Raw genomic sequence first — 17,424 nt, forward strand, 5'->3', positions numbered from 1 at the left:
AGCCTCTAGGTACTTACAATAGATATTGGGTTTGGCCTCAAAGAAGTTTGGCAAGCAAACTTTTCCATAGTGGTATTTGATTTGTTTATTACCAAAGAGCCACAGCAACATGTGAATAGTCCCACAGGGTATGGTCTCCCTGGTTGATACACAGTAGCACATAATCTTGGTTACTCCTTCTGCCGGTTTGTTACATGACGTGACTTTCCATAAAGTGTTCTGTAGCACCCTCCACTCGATATACAAGTATCTCCACGTTATGCCCATTAACCAAGAATGGATATAGTGAGCCGGGGGGAGAGGGGCAGCCCGGCACCGTTAAGAGGGGTGTAGAATGGGCCGATAAATTTTTTGTACGTTACAAATGTTTAAACTATAAGGTGAATAGAAAAATGGATATCATATGTATAGGATTTAGGTAATAGGTACAACATTAAAAGTACCTAAGTTTAGTTTCTGTGCTTTGTCAAATAATTTTTCAATATTGTAATTTAACAATGTGTGTTTTATCCATTAAACCTTGAACACTTTATGAATATATTATGTGAAATAAAACTTGCACTCTTCTGGTAAATACACTGATTTGAAAAAAAATTTAATTTAAAATTTTACATGATATGTAAACTGATGCAAAACAAATTATGCATGGTACTTCTATTACTGTTGGGAAGAATTAGGAAAAAGGGGGGAAGGAACCTGGGCACTAATCACAATGTCTGTCCCCAGCGAAGTGAACCCTATATACTTACGTCTCTGCTGTAAATTGTCGGATATCCATCAAGAATGAGATGAAGCCTTGCCTGAGGTACAACTTCTCATCTGATTGTGTACGCTATCAAGTTTGTACATGTAATACAGATTACATCCCCACCATTACGACTTATAGGAATGCCACTACTTGATTTTTTTTTGCAGAATGATCTCACAACGTTAATGGTTATGTAACTGTATAAAGGATTTTGTGTGTTTTTTTTGCGACATTTGTATGTAGCTCATGTTGACAAGCCCTATATTCAGAGAGCCACTGCTCATCAACTGAGTCTATTGGGTGCTAAGAAAATAAATAAATAAATAAATAAATCACTTCATTCTTTTTTTGTGATAGGGATAGACACAACCATGAACATCCCAATGCATGACCAGCCTTTTTCTTTTCTAATTTTCTGAAGCACCTGAGTGACATGCAGTATGCCATAGTGTGCAGTCATCAGAACTTGGCCCACGATAAACATTTGCATATTTTAGGTGGTCCTATGATTTCATTTGTGGTCGAAGCATGCAATACATTGTTGTGCATTAGCAACTACGTATTCACTGGTGAATCACCACCGATCCAGTACTTTTACGGCTGTCTGCATTGTATTAGCACCACCCATTCAGTCCACAATGCTACATAGTGTTGTGCTGTTGTCTCGGCTGCTAGGCCGGATCGGGGCTGAGGAAGTGATGGGTTTGCCGGGCGCCAGAGAGCCTCAGTTAGCATAATGGTGGTGATGTCCTTCTGGTGTGGCACCTCAGCCTCTACCGACGGCTGTTCATGACTCCGCGAGTACATTTGTCCTACTTAGCACTGTTGTGTATACATACTATAATTCCCGAGTTCGCGTGCATATCCGCCTCTGATCGGCGGGGAGCGAAGACTTCCTAACAAAGACGGTATTTTTCCCCTCTCTCGACGAGCAGGGGTGAACTCAGCCATTCGGGGCCAGTAACCTGATCGGAGGTTCAGGAAACAGACTACGATTGGAGAGAAAAGTATGACAACAATAGGCACCTATACATTTCAAGCAAGTAGCAGCTGCTGATATAGAGGATATGACCAGAACACTCAGCTGAGACTGGACACATGATGATGTGCCTTGTCTGAGCCTGTGGATGCACATGACTTCTTCATCCCCACGCTGTTCCTTCTGTACAGCATTGAACTGTAGTACAGCCAACTACATGACAATGTCCAGTTTGGCGAATTTGTCTTTGTATTGCCAAACATCTGCATCCTAAGCTCCTGAAGTTCATTGAGATTTCTGCTTCGTTGACAGGAGGGCTGTCATTCCTGTGGCCTTCTGGGTACGTAACTCCTTAGTCAACAGTCGGCTAAGCCTTAGATGGAATACAATGGTCGAATGCCAGCAGTTTTACCAACATATCTAGTTCGGAAATCATTAGAGTTTTTCAATATTTTAACAGAAATATATTTTTATTTACACTTAGTTCTTCCTTTGTAATAACATCATACAAAATTTTGAAGTGACAAACACGTGCACGCGTGCATACACAGACACTATATGTATATATGTGTGTGTGTGTGTGTGTGCATGCGTTTTTCTACAGACAATTCTCAACAGGTGTGTTTTTATAAGTAATGCATATTAAGGACGACTGCGTACAAAAGTAGAAGTCATTAAAGAAAGACTAGAGACACATTGTCAGTGGAGGGAGGTAGTTAAGTAATTACTGTTATTTCGACTATTTTCTTCTAGGCCTACTCATATTCTGGGTTTCAATATGATCAAACTACTGAGTTAGTTTAATTGCACCCATTGAGAGGATGTAATGTTTTTTTAAATTACATCCTCAACAACTTATACTGCAATATTTCTCTATCAATGAAAATGTATATCTTAAAATAATGCGGACAGCCCTGATATGGTACCGGGAAAATACATAATGAGTTCCAGGGTGCTACAAGAGCATCACCAAAAACATTCACGAGTCATCTCGAATGAATCTAATGCAGCATCGCATGAGCTGCTGAGGTTGGAACTCTGCATCTGAAAACATAATATGTAGTACACAATACAGGGGAATCTGTGCACATAGCCATATAGGTGAAATCTTTTGTTTCTAGTACAATTAGTTTAAATTACCCTATAAAGAGTAAAAAATGAGCACAGAAAGTAACTAAAAATTATTCACCTTTACATATTTTCAAAGGCTTAAACCATAAGTAAATAAAAGTGATCTAAATAATTATAATACCGTTACTTAAGTTCTCATGCATTATTGCTTAAATATTGATTACTGCCAATGTTTACTATTATTTCAAAACTTTTTTTCTCTGAAATTTTTGATTAATGTAGGTACAAAAAAAATCTAATTGAAAAGTCAAAAAATGAAGTAACTGGCCTAATAAAGTAAATTTTAAAATGATCAATTTGCACATAAATGCACAACCTTGAGGGCTGCTCGCGCGTTACCGGTGAATTTAAGATGTTAAATATGGGCGCCACCACGTGGAAGGGCACGTGGACCCGGCGGAATCTCTCTCTCAGGGCGTTACGTAGCCCAAGTGGGGACGAGTTACCAGCCCTTTCTATCCTACCTTTCCAGACCTGGCCCGCTCTAGGCGTCGGGCACGCCACACTCCTAGGCTAAGTCACTCACCACGTGGTTAAATAAAATACTCAGTTTATATTTTATTCCCAGATTTAATTTCACTAACACGTTATCTCCACGTCCGTTACACGTTACACGGTAGAAAAAGCCTGAGGCACGAATCGACTTAGGTGAAGGCATGGTCCACACACGTGGCCATGCTACAAAATTTACTTATTACACGATTGCTGAAAACTCGACTGAGACAATTAATTAATTAAACAGCCCGCTGGCCGAGAGCTGCCCCGAGGATGACGAGCGAAAGAGATTCAGAAATACTTAACGAGACAGAATTACTTGGTCAGTGCAGAACAAAGGTGAAGTCCCCGGGGTGCTGGCGCGTCTGCTCTCGGTCAGTGATGAAGATGGACTGGGCTGAGCTCATCGCTCGCAGGTGGCAACATGGCGCCCTTCGCTCCAACACAATTACCGTTACTATATCCTACGATTCCGTGCCCCGGCGAAAGTTAAGCAAATTACAGATCAACATTAAAAAATATATAAAAATTACTGACAGTTTAAAGTTTGTTAATATCTACTTAATTAATGATAATTTATATAAAAACATTCCTACCCTCGTCCAAGTCCGTGCCTGTTCGGGTCCGCCCGGGCAACGTCTGTGGTTATTTCAAGTAACATATTTAAATTAAAGAAAACACAAGTAAATTACACAGCACTGGGGCGAAGATGGATGAAAACAACAAAAAGGCTTACAATTAATATTAACATAGCAATTTTAGGGATCGCCGCACTGCTTCTAAGCGCCCTCTTGTGGTAGTTCGTGGCGCGCAATTCAAACACACGACTACGTACATGGCGGTACAAATGCCGGGGAAGGGGAGAGGAATGTTGAGGAAACGGAGACTGACTAGGCTCATGGGGCGTAGCCCCGGCTGACGTCAATTGCCCCCCCCTCGAATAGCCGGTCATGTCGACGTTTCCGCTGGGTCGCCTGTGGGCGTGGTCGCCCCCTTATCAACAACAGCTGTGCTTCCTCGCGATCCCTCGGGGTCGTAGCGTGTATCGCGGAGCCGGAACTGGGTCTTGTGACGCCCGGTCTCCCCTCTCTTCCCGCGGTGTTTCGTCTTCCTGCGGTTCGGTTACTGTCACCCTGAACGTGGAGTCTGCCAACGAGTAATGCAGCGGCCATAATGGCTCGTCCGGCGAACCCGGCCTACTCTCTACTTCCTCCGGCCACCTTATCAGTGGTTGGGATGTCGACTGGCCCTCCGTCACTCCGGGCGTGTCCCTGAGAAATCCCCTGAAAGGCGAGACGTCACTCCCCGAGTCTTCGAACAGCCGCCTCGGCCGGACATCTGTGACTGCGAGGGGCGTCGCCTGTCCCGCCCCCAGGTCCGGGAAGCCTCTGAACCCGCCCCCGTCTGTTGGGGTGGACGTGACCAGCTGTGCGGCCGCCCTCCCGTCTGTCTCGTCCGCCGCCTCCGTCTCTCTCTGCCGCGTCCCTGCTCCGTCACGTCTCGTTTCCGTCTCTTCCGCCCCGTCCGCCGCCTCCGTCTCTTCCTGCCCCGTCTCCGCCTCGTCCGCCGCCTCCGTCTCTTCCTGCCCCGTCTCCGCCTCGTCCGCCGCCTCCGTCTCTTCCTGTGCCAAGCGCACATCGTCCCGGTGATATTTCGCGGCCCGGCCTGAGGGTAACTTTATCACGACCGCCGTGGGCCCCGCCTTGACCACCGCCACCGGGCCAAACCACTTTGGCGCCAGGCCGGCGCAGAAGTTGCGTCGGCCGGAGGAGAGGGGGTGGAGCCTCGCGTAAACCAGCTGGCCTGGTTTCAGTTCAGGGGGCGGGCGGGTCGTCTCGGGTGTGCGTTGTGCTTGGTAAGCTGCCTGGTTACGTCGCGCCCTATCGTGCGTCTCGGCCAATCGCCTCAGGCGTCCTTCGGGGCTCTCTACGTCCGGGTCCGTTTGTTGTTGCCGCACGTGATATTCCCCGGGGAGGGTGAGGTTCCGCCCCTGGACCATGGTGGCTGGTGTTTCGCCGGTTGCCGCGTTCACCCGTCGCCGGATGCAGTACAGAACGTCCGGGATGTGCGTGTCCCATTGGGCGTGGTCATCCGCGAGCCTCAACCGCAGTTGAACCTTCACCTCTTGGTTGCGTCGTTCCGTGGGGTTCGCGCGGGGGTGGTACACGGGGGTGGTGTGTAGGATTACCCGCCATTTTCTCCCCAGCTGCGCCCACCGGCGCCCGACAAATTGGGTGGCATTGTCCGACAACAGGACCCGGGGGTACCCCCACCTAGGAAAAAACTCCGTTTCCAGGCTGCGTGCAATGGTGCCGGCGCGGATGTTCGCCAGGGGGTAGGCCTCCACCCAACGCGTGTAGCAGTCTGTCACCACCAACAAAAATCTTTTCCCTCGGGGCGTGCGGGGATATGGTCCCATTAGGTCTATGGCGACTGTATGGAATGGCTCGGTGGGCTGCCTGGGTACCTGCTGGGCTGTCCCGTCGGTGCGGCGCGCCTTGTGCCTCTGGCAATGTTTACATCTCCTCACGCAGTCCCGTACAAACTTGTTTACCCCTGGCCAGTAGAACTGTTCCCGCAGATCGCGTCGCGTCTGGTCTGCGCCGGGGTGTCCGGCTAGCCTGTTCACGTGATACATGTCAAACACCTCCCGGCGGGTGGCGGCTGGCGCGAACGTCCGCCATTGGCCAGCTGTCCCCTTAGGTCGCGCCTGCAGTGTCCCGTCCAATACACGGTAGCCTTCACATTCTCCGCTCCCGCAACGGCGCACGATCTCCTGTGTGTCTGTGTCCGTGAGTTGGGCCGCTCGCACGTAGGCGTCTAAGTCATCAAGCTCCGCGCCTGGCGGTAATGTCGGTGTGACGTTAAGGTTTAGGGCACACAATGCGGCTTGGGTTGTCGGGGTGCGCGGGGTCCTGGGTATGCGCCCGCTGGGTGGTGGCAAAAGCTCCTCCCACTCCGCATCGTCACAGGCTGTGACGGTGACGTCCGGATCTCGCGACAGCTCGTCCGCTAGTTCGTTCTGTTTTCCCGGTACATGCTCGACTTCGAAATCTAAGGCCTGTAGAAGCATGGCCCAACGCGTCAGCTTCGAACGTCGCCCCTGCATCGTGGCCAGCCATTTGAGACATTGGCTGTCAGTTCTCAGTACGAATTTCTGCCCCTCCAGGTGTGGGCGGTAGCGTCTGAGGGCCCAAACTACGCCTAGACACTCACGCTCGTTCACGCTATACCGCTGCTCGACGTCGCCGAACTTGGCGCTTGCATATTCAATCACCCGAGGCTCGCCGTCGTCGCCGAGTTGTAACAGGATGGCCCCGATGCCCTTCTCGCTCGCGTCTGTTTGTACGATCAGGGGTCTGCCTGGGTCCAGCCGCGCGAGTAAGTGGCACTGTTGAAATCTGCGTTTTAGCTCGTCAAAAGCGTTCTGGGCTTCCACGGTCCACCTGAACGGACGTTTGGGTGACAGCTGTTCTGTCATCGGCGCCGCTACTACCGAGAACTCTGGGACGAAGGCTCGCAGCCAGTTAGCTAGCCCCAAGAACTTTTGCAGTTGCTTGCGCGTGCGTGGGGGCTCCTTGTTGATAATTACACTCAGCTGTTTTTCCGTGGGTCGGTTTCCGTCCGCGTTAACCACTAAGCCCAGGAAATCTAGTTCTGTGGTCCCCAGGTGGCATTTTTCGCGATTGCATGTCAGACCATGGCTCGCCAGGCGTTCCAAGACTAATGCTAAATGATGCGCATGTTCTTCCCACGTCTGAGACCAAACAATTATGTCGTCCAGATACGCGGCCGCAAACTTGCCCGAGTAGTTGTCTAAGACCCGTGTCATCATCCCTTGGAAGGTAGCGGGGGCGTCCTGTAGGCCGAATGGCATCGCGCAAAACTGAAATCTCCGCCCGTCTGGGGCTGTGAACGCCGTCTTGGGTCGGTCCGCCGGACGTATCGGCACCTGCCAATACCCAGATTTTAGGTCGAGGGAAGAAAATATCTTGGCGTTACCCAGGCCTGAAAGTGTGTCGGCCATGTTCAGCAGGGGGGGTGGGGCATTAATTGTCACTCTATTGATAGGTTTGAAATTGACACAGAAGCGTAGTTTCCCGTCTTTTTTTTCTGCCAACACGACCTGGAAATTATACGGACTTTCGCTAGGCTCAATTATCCCGTCATGCAACATGTCCTGAACCTGGTCTAGGATGGTCTGTTTACCAACGTGGCCGTAACTACCGGGTGGGATAAACATTGGCTCGTGAGGATGGGTCGGGATGGCATGCTCAGCTATGGTGGTACGTTTCAGCGGGTCCGCGGACGCAAACACATTACACTGATGATCGAGGACCTGCTGGATGGTAGCACGAAACTCGGGGGGAACTCCGTGCTGGAACTCGTCGAGACTGACCTGGTTTACTGCTGGTGGAGTAGGCTTACCCAGCCCGTGGATGGTCCGCCGCCCCTGGGTGCCGACGTGGACGCAGCCGGCCCGGATGTCGATGGCTGCGTGCTGCTCGTAGAGCCAGGGTAGCCCCAGAATGACGTCATCACGTAACTGCTCCACCACCAGCGCCGTCGTGACGGACCGTTGGTCCCGCACGTCCACCTCCAGCGTCGCGACGCCCTGGGTGTAGCAGGCGTCCCCCGTGGTAGCCAGCTGGAGTTGGCCCGGGTGGTACTCGAAGTTGTCACGGCCAATCACGCGTGCCGCCACACAGTTGTGGCTGGCGGCGGTGTCAACAAGCGCGTGGACTGCGCGCCCGTTGACAACCACCGGAATGCGCAACAGGTCGGCCTCCGCCGCTCCCACGTGACCCAGGAGAGGCCCCGCCGCCGTAGGTCTGTTGTTGTTAGGTGAGGCGGGGGAGGTGGGCTGTCTTAGCGCGCCGCCCCCTTGCCGTCCGTTTCCCGACGGCTGCTGCGCCGCGAAGTCAGGCCGGAACTTGTTCCTCACCGGGCAGTTCTCGTGCCAATGGAACGTGCCTGGTGGACACGTGTGGCACTGAGGTGGTGGGCTGCCGCCGGTAGTCCGTCTCCGCCATGTCAGCTGCGCGTGGCCGCTCGGTCCGGGTTCGTCGCGCCTAGCTTGGTCTCGGGTGGGCGCCGTGTAGGGCACCAGCGCCTTGGTGTCGGCGGGCGTCGTGTCTTCCTGCTTGGTGCTCAGGGTGGCGTGGATCCTGGTCGGTCTGACAGCTCGTAGGTCCTGCTCTAAGACGCGCGCCTGTTGGACGAACTCCTCTGCCGGACGCCGCGTCATCGGGCGTAAATACGGGCGAAATTCCGGGCGCATCAGCTCAACTACCCGCTCCAGCACTCCGGTAGGTTCTTCTCCGGGAAACAGCCGCTTGTACAGACGTATTTTTTTCATGATAAACGCCTCCGCCGCCTCCGTCGCGCCTTGCTCGAGACAATACAGCTCCGTCCGCACTCTCATCTCTGTCTTCACGTCCGCGAATCTGGCCTCGAACAATCTCGCGAACTCGGTCCACGGCATGTCATACTCCTGGACGATCTGCCACCACGTCTTGGCGTCGCCTTTGAGCGCGGTGCTCACCCTGTTCGCCCACTCACACTCCGGCACTCCGTAGCGATTCAGGCGTTCCCGACACGCGTGTACAAATCTCCGCGGATCGTCGCTGGTTCTGCCCGCAAATTCCGGTAGCTCCACGTGTCCTATGAGAGGTACCCTGCTCCGTGGTGTGTCGGCGGCGTCTCTCACCGGGCTGCGGCCTGACGGGCCCGCTATTCTCACGTGGTGGCACCACTGGCACGTGTACCACCCGTCTTGAAAGGAGATTATTTCGGACTTCGCGAGACACGCCGTGTGCTTGAACGCGCGACAGTTCCGGCACCAGCCTCCCTCCCGCGTCTTGCCCTCACACTCCGCATCCGTGCACTTCCCGTGTCCCGCCTCAAACTGATCCGCCCGTTCTGCCTGCTCGTGGTTCGGCTGCGCTTCATACTGTCCTACGCACACGCACGTGTCCGTCCACGAAGAAATCGCCGTCCCGCTCACCTGGCGCGGTCGCGCGCACATAACACAATATAAGCTATTCTTTTGAAACAACTCACTTGCCTTAATCGCGCCCGGATTTTTGTCAAGTCCGTGGTTGTCCGACATGGTCGTGTGGTGGTGAGGCCGGTCGATTGCCCCTCTTCCCTTCGCTACGCGACGCGACGCGGATGGCGGTACACACACACACTGACCTGGCCCGGCTGCTGTTGTCGCGAGGAATGCGGCCACCTGGCTGCTCGCAGCGAATTCCTGGAAGCGCGCGCCCGGCTGGTCACGTGGCCGGCGCGCCAGAGTCCCGCTATACGCTCCGCGCGAACAATAGTTCCAGCGCGAACTTTAGTTCCGCGCGCTCCGCGTAACAACCGCCTATCTCACACGCTCGTACAGGTCTGGTTTTCGCGGAAGATGTAACTCGCCCCACGCTCTTGGGCGCCATTTGAGGGCTGCTCGCGCGTTACCGGTGAATTTAAGATGTTAAATATGGGCGCCACCACGTGGAAGGGCACGTGGACCCGGCGGAATCTCTCTCTCAGGGCGTTACGTAGCCCAAGTGGGGACGAGTTACCAGCCCTTTCTATCCTACCTTTCCAGACCTGGCCCGCTCTAGGCGTCGGGCACGCCACACTCCTAGGCTAAGTCACTCACCACGTGGTTAAATAAAATACTCAGTTTATATTTTATTCCCAGATTTAATTTCACTAACACGTTATCTCCACGTCCGTTACACGTTACACGGTAGAAAAAGCCTGAGGCACGAATCGACTTAGGTGAAGGCATGGTCCACACACGTGGCCATGCTACAAAATTTACTTATTACACGATTGCTGAAAACTCGACTGAGACAATTAATTAATTAAACAGCCCGCTGGCCGAGAGCTGCCCCGAGGATGACGAGCGAAAGAGATTCAGAAATACTTAACGAGACAGAATTACTTGGTCAGTGCAGAACAAAGGTGAAGTCCCCGGGGTGCTGGCGCGTCTGCTCTCGGTCAGTGATGAAGATGGACTGGGCTGAGCTCATCGCTCGCAGGTGGCAACATGGCGCCCTTCGCTCCAACACAATTACCGTTACTATATCCTACGATTCCGTGCCCCGGCGAAAGTTAAGCAAATTACAGATCAACATTAAAAAATATATAAAAATTACTGACAGTTTAAAGTTTGTTAATATCTACTTAATTAATGATAATTTATATAAAAACATTCCTACCCTCGTCCAAGTCCGTGCCTGTTCGGGTCCGCCCGGGCAACGTCTGTGGTTATTTCAAGTAACATATTTAAATTAAAGAAAACACAAGTAAATTACACAGCACTGGGGCGAAGATGGATGAAAACAACAAAAAGGCTTACAATTAATATTAACATAGCAATTTTAGGGATCGCCGCACTGCTTCTAAGCGCCCTCTTGTGGTAGTTCGTGGCGCGCAATTCAAACACACGACTACGTACATGGCGGTACAAATGCCGGGGAAGGGGAGAGGAATGTTGAGGAAACGGAGACTGACTAGGCTCATGGGGCGTAGCCCCGGCTGACGTCAACCTACAGAACAATATGTGTTTATTTTAGTTATTCCTGTTCTGATAAATTACTCTGCACCCTTACAGGAGCACACAGAATTAACATTATTTAAATAACGTACTGTTTATTTAGGCCACAATAAGAATTAAATTAAAGTGTACATGGAAGGTGAGAATGTATGTTGATAATTACCTACTAAGGTTAAATATAAAGTTATCTAAAGACACATACATTAATTGCAACCTAAATACAAACGTGAAAAACATTTATGCTGATATGAGTTGGAATTTCTTTAATTAAAAATATTGTTATTATTATTAATATTATTATTGCTATTATTATTATTATTATTATTATTATTATTAAAAATAGTACCCATGGTTTTGTGTATTGGAGAATTAAGAAATACTTTTTAAATTATAACTAAAAAAATATAACAATGAGAGAATTTAAAATGAAGGCAATCATTTTCCATATGCCAGTAAAAACTGTATAGGGGTCCCTACCACCTACCTACTTCGCAAACTGTCGATCTTACCTCTGGAATATCGCCGCGCTGAGTCGAATCTGATCCCGACGAAGCCAGCGATACGGGTGCAGTCACCTGACCCACGCTTCTCCACGGCAACAGTTCTCCTACACTTTGCGAGCGAAACTGCAGCAAAGAAGTAACAGAGACTTAATCAGTTTCAAGTGGAAAATGGTCAATGCAACTACAGACCCATATGCTGGTGTCTGCATAATCACACAAACACACACATAGAAAACACGCTTATGGTCAAACTTTCTAGCTAATGGCCCTGTCACAATGTCAAATATTTGTCTCCAACTACATTTGACAATATAATTGGAGGGGAAGTATTGGATTGAAAATGAATTCAATTTTTCTCTATCAAATAAATTTGGACTGATAACCTCAAATATGTTTTCGATCATGCCACACTATCAAAGTTCTTTTTATTCTATTTTTTATATATCTATTTATACTATCTCAATCTTTTCAATATGAATTTACTTTTGTGCTGGATGGAATTTTTGAACTTGTTATGCTATTTGTGTATTTATAAATTTAACTAACAATAATATTTGTTACATAATAAAACAAATGTTCAGTGATGTTTTAAAGTTACAGAAAAATAGTTTCTGTTTTACACATGAAATTATTTCGCATACAACATTCATATGAACATTATTTTAGTTATTTCACTTTTCTAGCCTCTTTAATTGTCGTTGGGACGAAAACGGATATAATTTCATTCTCTATATGCTAAATATTTGATAGAAAATAAAGTCATTAAACTTGTCAAAAAAAACATGGCTGCAGTAGTGACGTTTACTTTATTTGACACAACATATTGGAAGGTGTTGGGAGCGAAAGTTCGACAGTGTCACAGGTACCGTAAGTGACGGATCATGGCAGGGGAGAGATCTCAATTGCCTCCCATCTTTTAAGTATTTTTTTAAGCTTTGTTGGATGTGCTCATTTGAGAATTTAATTTATAAATCATTTCATTTATGTTTTATTTGTTTAAATAGGGCAAAATACACTCGGACGGGCATCCTTCCTTTAACAAATGGCTTTATGAGCACCTTCTTCGTATCCCCACTCCCTATCGCTGCCCTCTTTACGCCCTGACGACATAATAACTTCAAAGAATGCAGCCCTCACCGCTAATATATGTAGGTATTTGATTATGAAGAAGTGCCAGGGCAGGGCTCTAGCCAGGATTTTTTGAAGGAGGGAGACCAGTTCAACCATTAAAACATTTTTTTTATGAGTAGGTTTTATTTTCAATTTAGTTTTCAAAGAAAATTATCACAATAAAATCTCAGGGAAAGTATACGTTTAGAAGTCAACGTTTACACGGTAGAAAGTTAAGTAACGGTTTTGCTAGAGAAAAGAAAACTGAACTTTTTATGATTTGGTTTTTATTTAATTGTTTTTAATACCTTTATCTTGAGTCAATTGTTAGATGTTTTCATTAAAACAAGCCATAATTACACACGCACGCACGCACGCACGCACGCACGCACGCACGCACGCACGCACGCACGCACACACACACACACATATATATATATATATATATATATATATATATATATATATATATATAAATTAATGTTATTTAGTGCATGAACCACAAATGTCAAGTTTTTATGAAAGACATGCCTACAACTACCACGTGAGATACCTGCCGCTTCTGTGTATGAGACATGCTGGGCTAGATGTGAAAGGAAATGCATGTATTAAATCCAGGGGTGCAACAACAGGGGAGGGGGGGGGGCCTTGGGAATTTCCCCCCCCCCCCTCCTTCTGAAACTTTGAAGTGGGGGCAAACGGGGGCAAAGAAAGTGCTGTGTAATCAATTTTTAGATAATAAAACTGCTTAAATAGCACCATTTTCCACCTTGAAATACAAATTTTCCTAGGGGAGAACCCCTGGACCCCCCCCCTCCCCAACACGCTTCAATAGGGGGGATCGATGATTCTTTATAAAAAGGTATATTGCCAACCCTTTGGAAATTTAGTTGTTGCGCCCCTGATTGTAGCCAACTATAAGGCTCACAATAATCCCTTAAAAATAATACTCTCCGTGACCTTATGTAGCTAAGTTGCTGTAATTTTCTTATAGTCTTCAATGTTTTTTTTTTTTAAATGTGAGCCCTTGAAGGGAAGGGGGCCGGACCCCCCTGGCCAGGGCTCGGGCTCACCCGCTGACGTCCGTGGGGGCACACCTCGCCCTCGCTGCAGTCACACTGGCTCACTTCCCCGGGGCTGCGTGGCGGGGCGGCGGGCGCAGGCGGCGTCGTGCTGTCCGACGACAAGCACAGCTCTCCTTCCGACAGGTCCTGTCCAGCGACACGCACACACACAGTCACAAACCTCAGGATATCAGCTACCCCCAACCTTAATTCATCATTTCTATCAGTAAACGGTTTTCATTACAATCTCCATCAGCACCAGGCAAGTTTCATTTTGTTATAAATTTACCATTATTACTAACATTTTAATCAGGGCCGGATTCAGGGGAGGGCAATCGGGGCGAAAGTCCCGGGGCCTCCACAAACGGAGGGCCCCCACAATAGAGACTTCGGAAAAAAAATCTTTCAAATTTCGACAAGTGAACACTGGTACACATATTTTCCTTTGATATTCTTTTTTCGCTGTTTTACCTTTACCTACGGTACTTTGTATCCTACATGATTATATTAGTGTTAAATATTAACAGAAATATTCATTAACACTAAAATTTAATTTCATATAATTCTTGTCTCAGATTATATTTATGTATGTTTTTTTAAATACTAAGAGAATCTACTTGATTTCACAATAAATTATTTATTGGAAAACTCGACTGAAAAAAAATTGTTGTTGCCCCGAGGCTTCCAGACCTCTAAATCCGGCCCTGATTTTAATTCATACTGACCAGTGGAAAGTTTATCGTTTCTTTCCGTCAATAATCATTTTTGCCATAAATGACGACGGCTGAAGGTAGGTTAAGTATTATCCATCGGTTTCTCCGGAAACTGGTTCAACATTGAAGTGCAGAGGTGCTGTGATGTCACAAAGATGGCGGCCGGCACCTCAATCATGAACCAGTTTCTGGAGGAACCAATAAATAGGTAGTACTACTAAGTTTTTAGTAAATAATTTTATCTTCACTGCCATCACTATCCATTACGACATTATTATCAGTATTAAGGCTTAGTCACTCACACCATGTTGTTATTTTTTTTTATTTTTTTTTTTTTTGCTTTCTCGCCATTGCTTTTATTGAAGAGCTATTTCTGCATTTTTGACATGATAGGTTCCTCCCTTGCATTTGATGTTCTGCAACTAAAAATTTTAACAGATGATCACTAAATTTAATATAATGAGTGTAAAAATTCGTAAACGTGTTCTGTAATTACTATTATTGCGTGACTTTTTACACCCATTATATTACACTTAGTGAATGTCTGTTGAAAATATTAGTAGCAGAACAATAAATGCAAGGGAGTTATCATGTTAAAATTTAAAAAATAACACTTAAGTAATAGTAATAATGATAAACAAAAAATCAACATGGCGTATGAGAAAGAGCCTTAAAGCTCTCTCATCACTGATGTTTAGTACCACAAAAGGCAGTTGATGAAAATTTCCTTTTCAAATTTGTTCACATTTCTGGCATGATATCCAAACAATGTTTCCGATCAGAGTTCACAAACATGCAGCAGAAAACACTACATAGTTGTACTCACGCTGCAGCTGGGTGTGACGTCAGTGGTCGTGGAAGATCCTGCCATGTTCGGCAGCACAGAAGGCGGCAGTTCGCTGTCTCGCGTGCATCCGCTCTCGTCGGAGGTCGAGGAGTTTTCGCTGACCGCCTCGACGATGGGGCTCGGCACCGCTTGGCGACGAAGAGCTTCCTTGCGTCGCCACACGAAGCTGGTGGCGCTCGGATAGCTCCTCACCTTCTCTTTGAAAGTCCTCACCTCGTCAAAAACATCGCAGGCTTGGACTCCTTTGACTTGACGACTCGTGAAGTTTGCCTGGATACCTTTGTTTGCCGACCGTGCCACGTTGTCATTTCTGCTGCTCAAAGAGCTGTCGCTTGACCCATCGCCACTCCCCGCTTTTCCTGAAGCACACGTGGAATTGTTGGTCGGTGGTAACGTGGGAGTTTGTTTATGGGCCGCCAGCGATGGATTCTCTCCTGCCGAGCACACGGTTTCCGAAGGTTGGTCGAAGAACCTGTTCCGAGAGGGAGCAAGCGAAGGCGGGACATGCATCGACTGGTGTGGTGGTATCCTCTCGTGATCCGACCGTACAGGAGAGGTTGATCTAGTGACACGCGAAGTTTCACGAGCTGGATCAACTGTCTTCGAACCCTCAAATAAATTACTGGACTGCTGATTAGTTCTTTCTGGAAAGTGGACCTGATTACAGTATTGATTCTGCACCGGCGCAGGAGTCAAGAAGTATGGAATTTGAGGGAAAGGCATGAATAATGCAGCTGGTGGAATCTGCGCGTGCACTGGGAAGAACGAAGTCATGTTTGGCGCATGAACGCTGGGATTCAATACTGGAGGAGGTAGAGATTCGGCAGTGCTGGGCCCTGGGACGTTACTTTGATAAAGATGTTTCATCATTGCTTGCCTGATTTCTGCTGCTGATTCGGGAAAAATAGCTTCATTTGAGGAAGTGTCAGGCTGTGAAACTGAATTGTGCAATTTTTGAGAGTCATTTGCCTTAGTAGAAGTTGTCAAATGAGGAATCAGTTGAGAGATGTCTCCTGGTTTGTGCGGCTTTCTCTTCCCACTGATGTCCGGCACATCGGAATTGAGAGCTTTGACAGACAATGAGATATGAGGAGCTGAAAGAGGTAGGAGATTTGAAGTTTCGAATACTGTAGAGGAAGAGGGCGCACAAATTGCTGAAGTAGGATTTTCTTTGCCATGAGTTTCTTGGCATTTCTCTTGTTGTGTTGCTGCTGCGTCGCTGCCTTTAGATGTGACACCTTCTGCCAAAGCAGAAGTTTTGAACTGCGTTCTTTCTGCCTCAGAAGCAGCCACTTGTTGAGAAGAAGACGGGCCTGAGCCTTTGTCAGTGTAGCAATGTTCTGAACGGAAACTTCCTGATTCCGAGGTGGTTCCAGATTTTGGCTCCAGGGCCGGTGTGCCAAGCATGCTGTGCTCACTACTGGAACCTAGAAAATGATACAGAATTATAATTTAGCAATGTTCAAAAGTCCGTGTTTACAGAAGATTATATATATTGTACCATGCTTAAACTGAAATTGAACCAGAATTACAATAGTCTAAAACTCACAGTATTTTCTCAACAGCCCAGCGTTAAATTGCTCTCGAGCCAAACACTGTGACGTTTTCCATTATTTCGGAAAATATCAGGTAATGTATCTCAAAACTATAACTTTCCAGAAAAACAAATATGAAAGTCACATTTTATTACAACTTTACTGGGAATTATATTTTTAAATAACTCATTCTACAATACACCCAACAAATGTAAGTAAAACTGCAGGACTCATTGAAGGTAGTGAGTTATGATACTAACACCATACAACAATATGTATTGTAAACTTAAAAATTAAAAAAAATGGTTATATGATTTTTGACCAGTTATGGTTTTACCAGTAATTTGTGGTATTTTGACTGTTGTTTACATAGCTGGTCATGGAAATGCATAGCAGATGATTTAAATGTATGATATTTACAACACAAATTGCTTTTTTTTTGACGTGACGTCTAATAAATCGATGAACGCCGGCTGCACGCACGAAAAAGTGTCCCGTTACGCACATTGTCCCGTTACGCTCATTGTACGCTTGTGCCGCATCTATCTCTCTTCCACTCGATTGGAACAACCATCGATTTGACTTTTTCGAGGCACATTAAACATCAAACACTCCCATTCGTTTCCTATCCTTAACAGAATAACACAGATTGGAAGAAGTTAAATAGCAAACGTGTATAAAAGTTATAGTTAAAATAATCTCTTCGTTAAAGTAATAAATATATTTGAATTAATGAGTGCAAAT

At 47.1% G+C, this 17,424-nt stretch overlaps 1 protein-coding gene across 1 annotated transcript in view; it reads right to left on the bottom strand.

Moving 5' to 3' along the window:
• Positions 1–1,447: 1,447 nt before the first annotated feature.
• The window catches only part of LOC134539640 (uncharacterized), a 560,732-nt gene continuing 544,755 nt past the window's right edge, over positions 1,448–17,424 (bottom strand). The window contains exons 11-14 of the mRNA XM_063381827.1: positions 15,125–16,572; positions 13,595–13,732; positions 11,418–11,534; positions 1,448–2,771 (exon numbers count right to left, since the gene is read on the bottom strand). Coding sequence (XP_063237897.1) covers positions 2,694–2,771; positions 11,418–11,534; positions 13,595–13,732; positions 15,125–16,572 — 1,781 coding nt within the window. The 3' untranslated portion in view covers positions 1,448–2,693. The remainder of the gene's footprint in view (positions 2,772–11,417; positions 11,535–13,594; positions 13,733–15,124; positions 16,573–17,424) is intronic.

This window comes from Bacillus rossius, chromosome 15 (genome assembly GCF_032445375.1).
Source record: "Bacillus rossius redtenbacheri isolate Brsri chromosome 15, Brsri_v3, whole genome shotgun sequence".
Lineage (NCBI taxonomy): Eukaryota > Metazoa > Arthropoda > Insecta > Phasmatodea > Bacillidae > Bacillus > Bacillus rossius.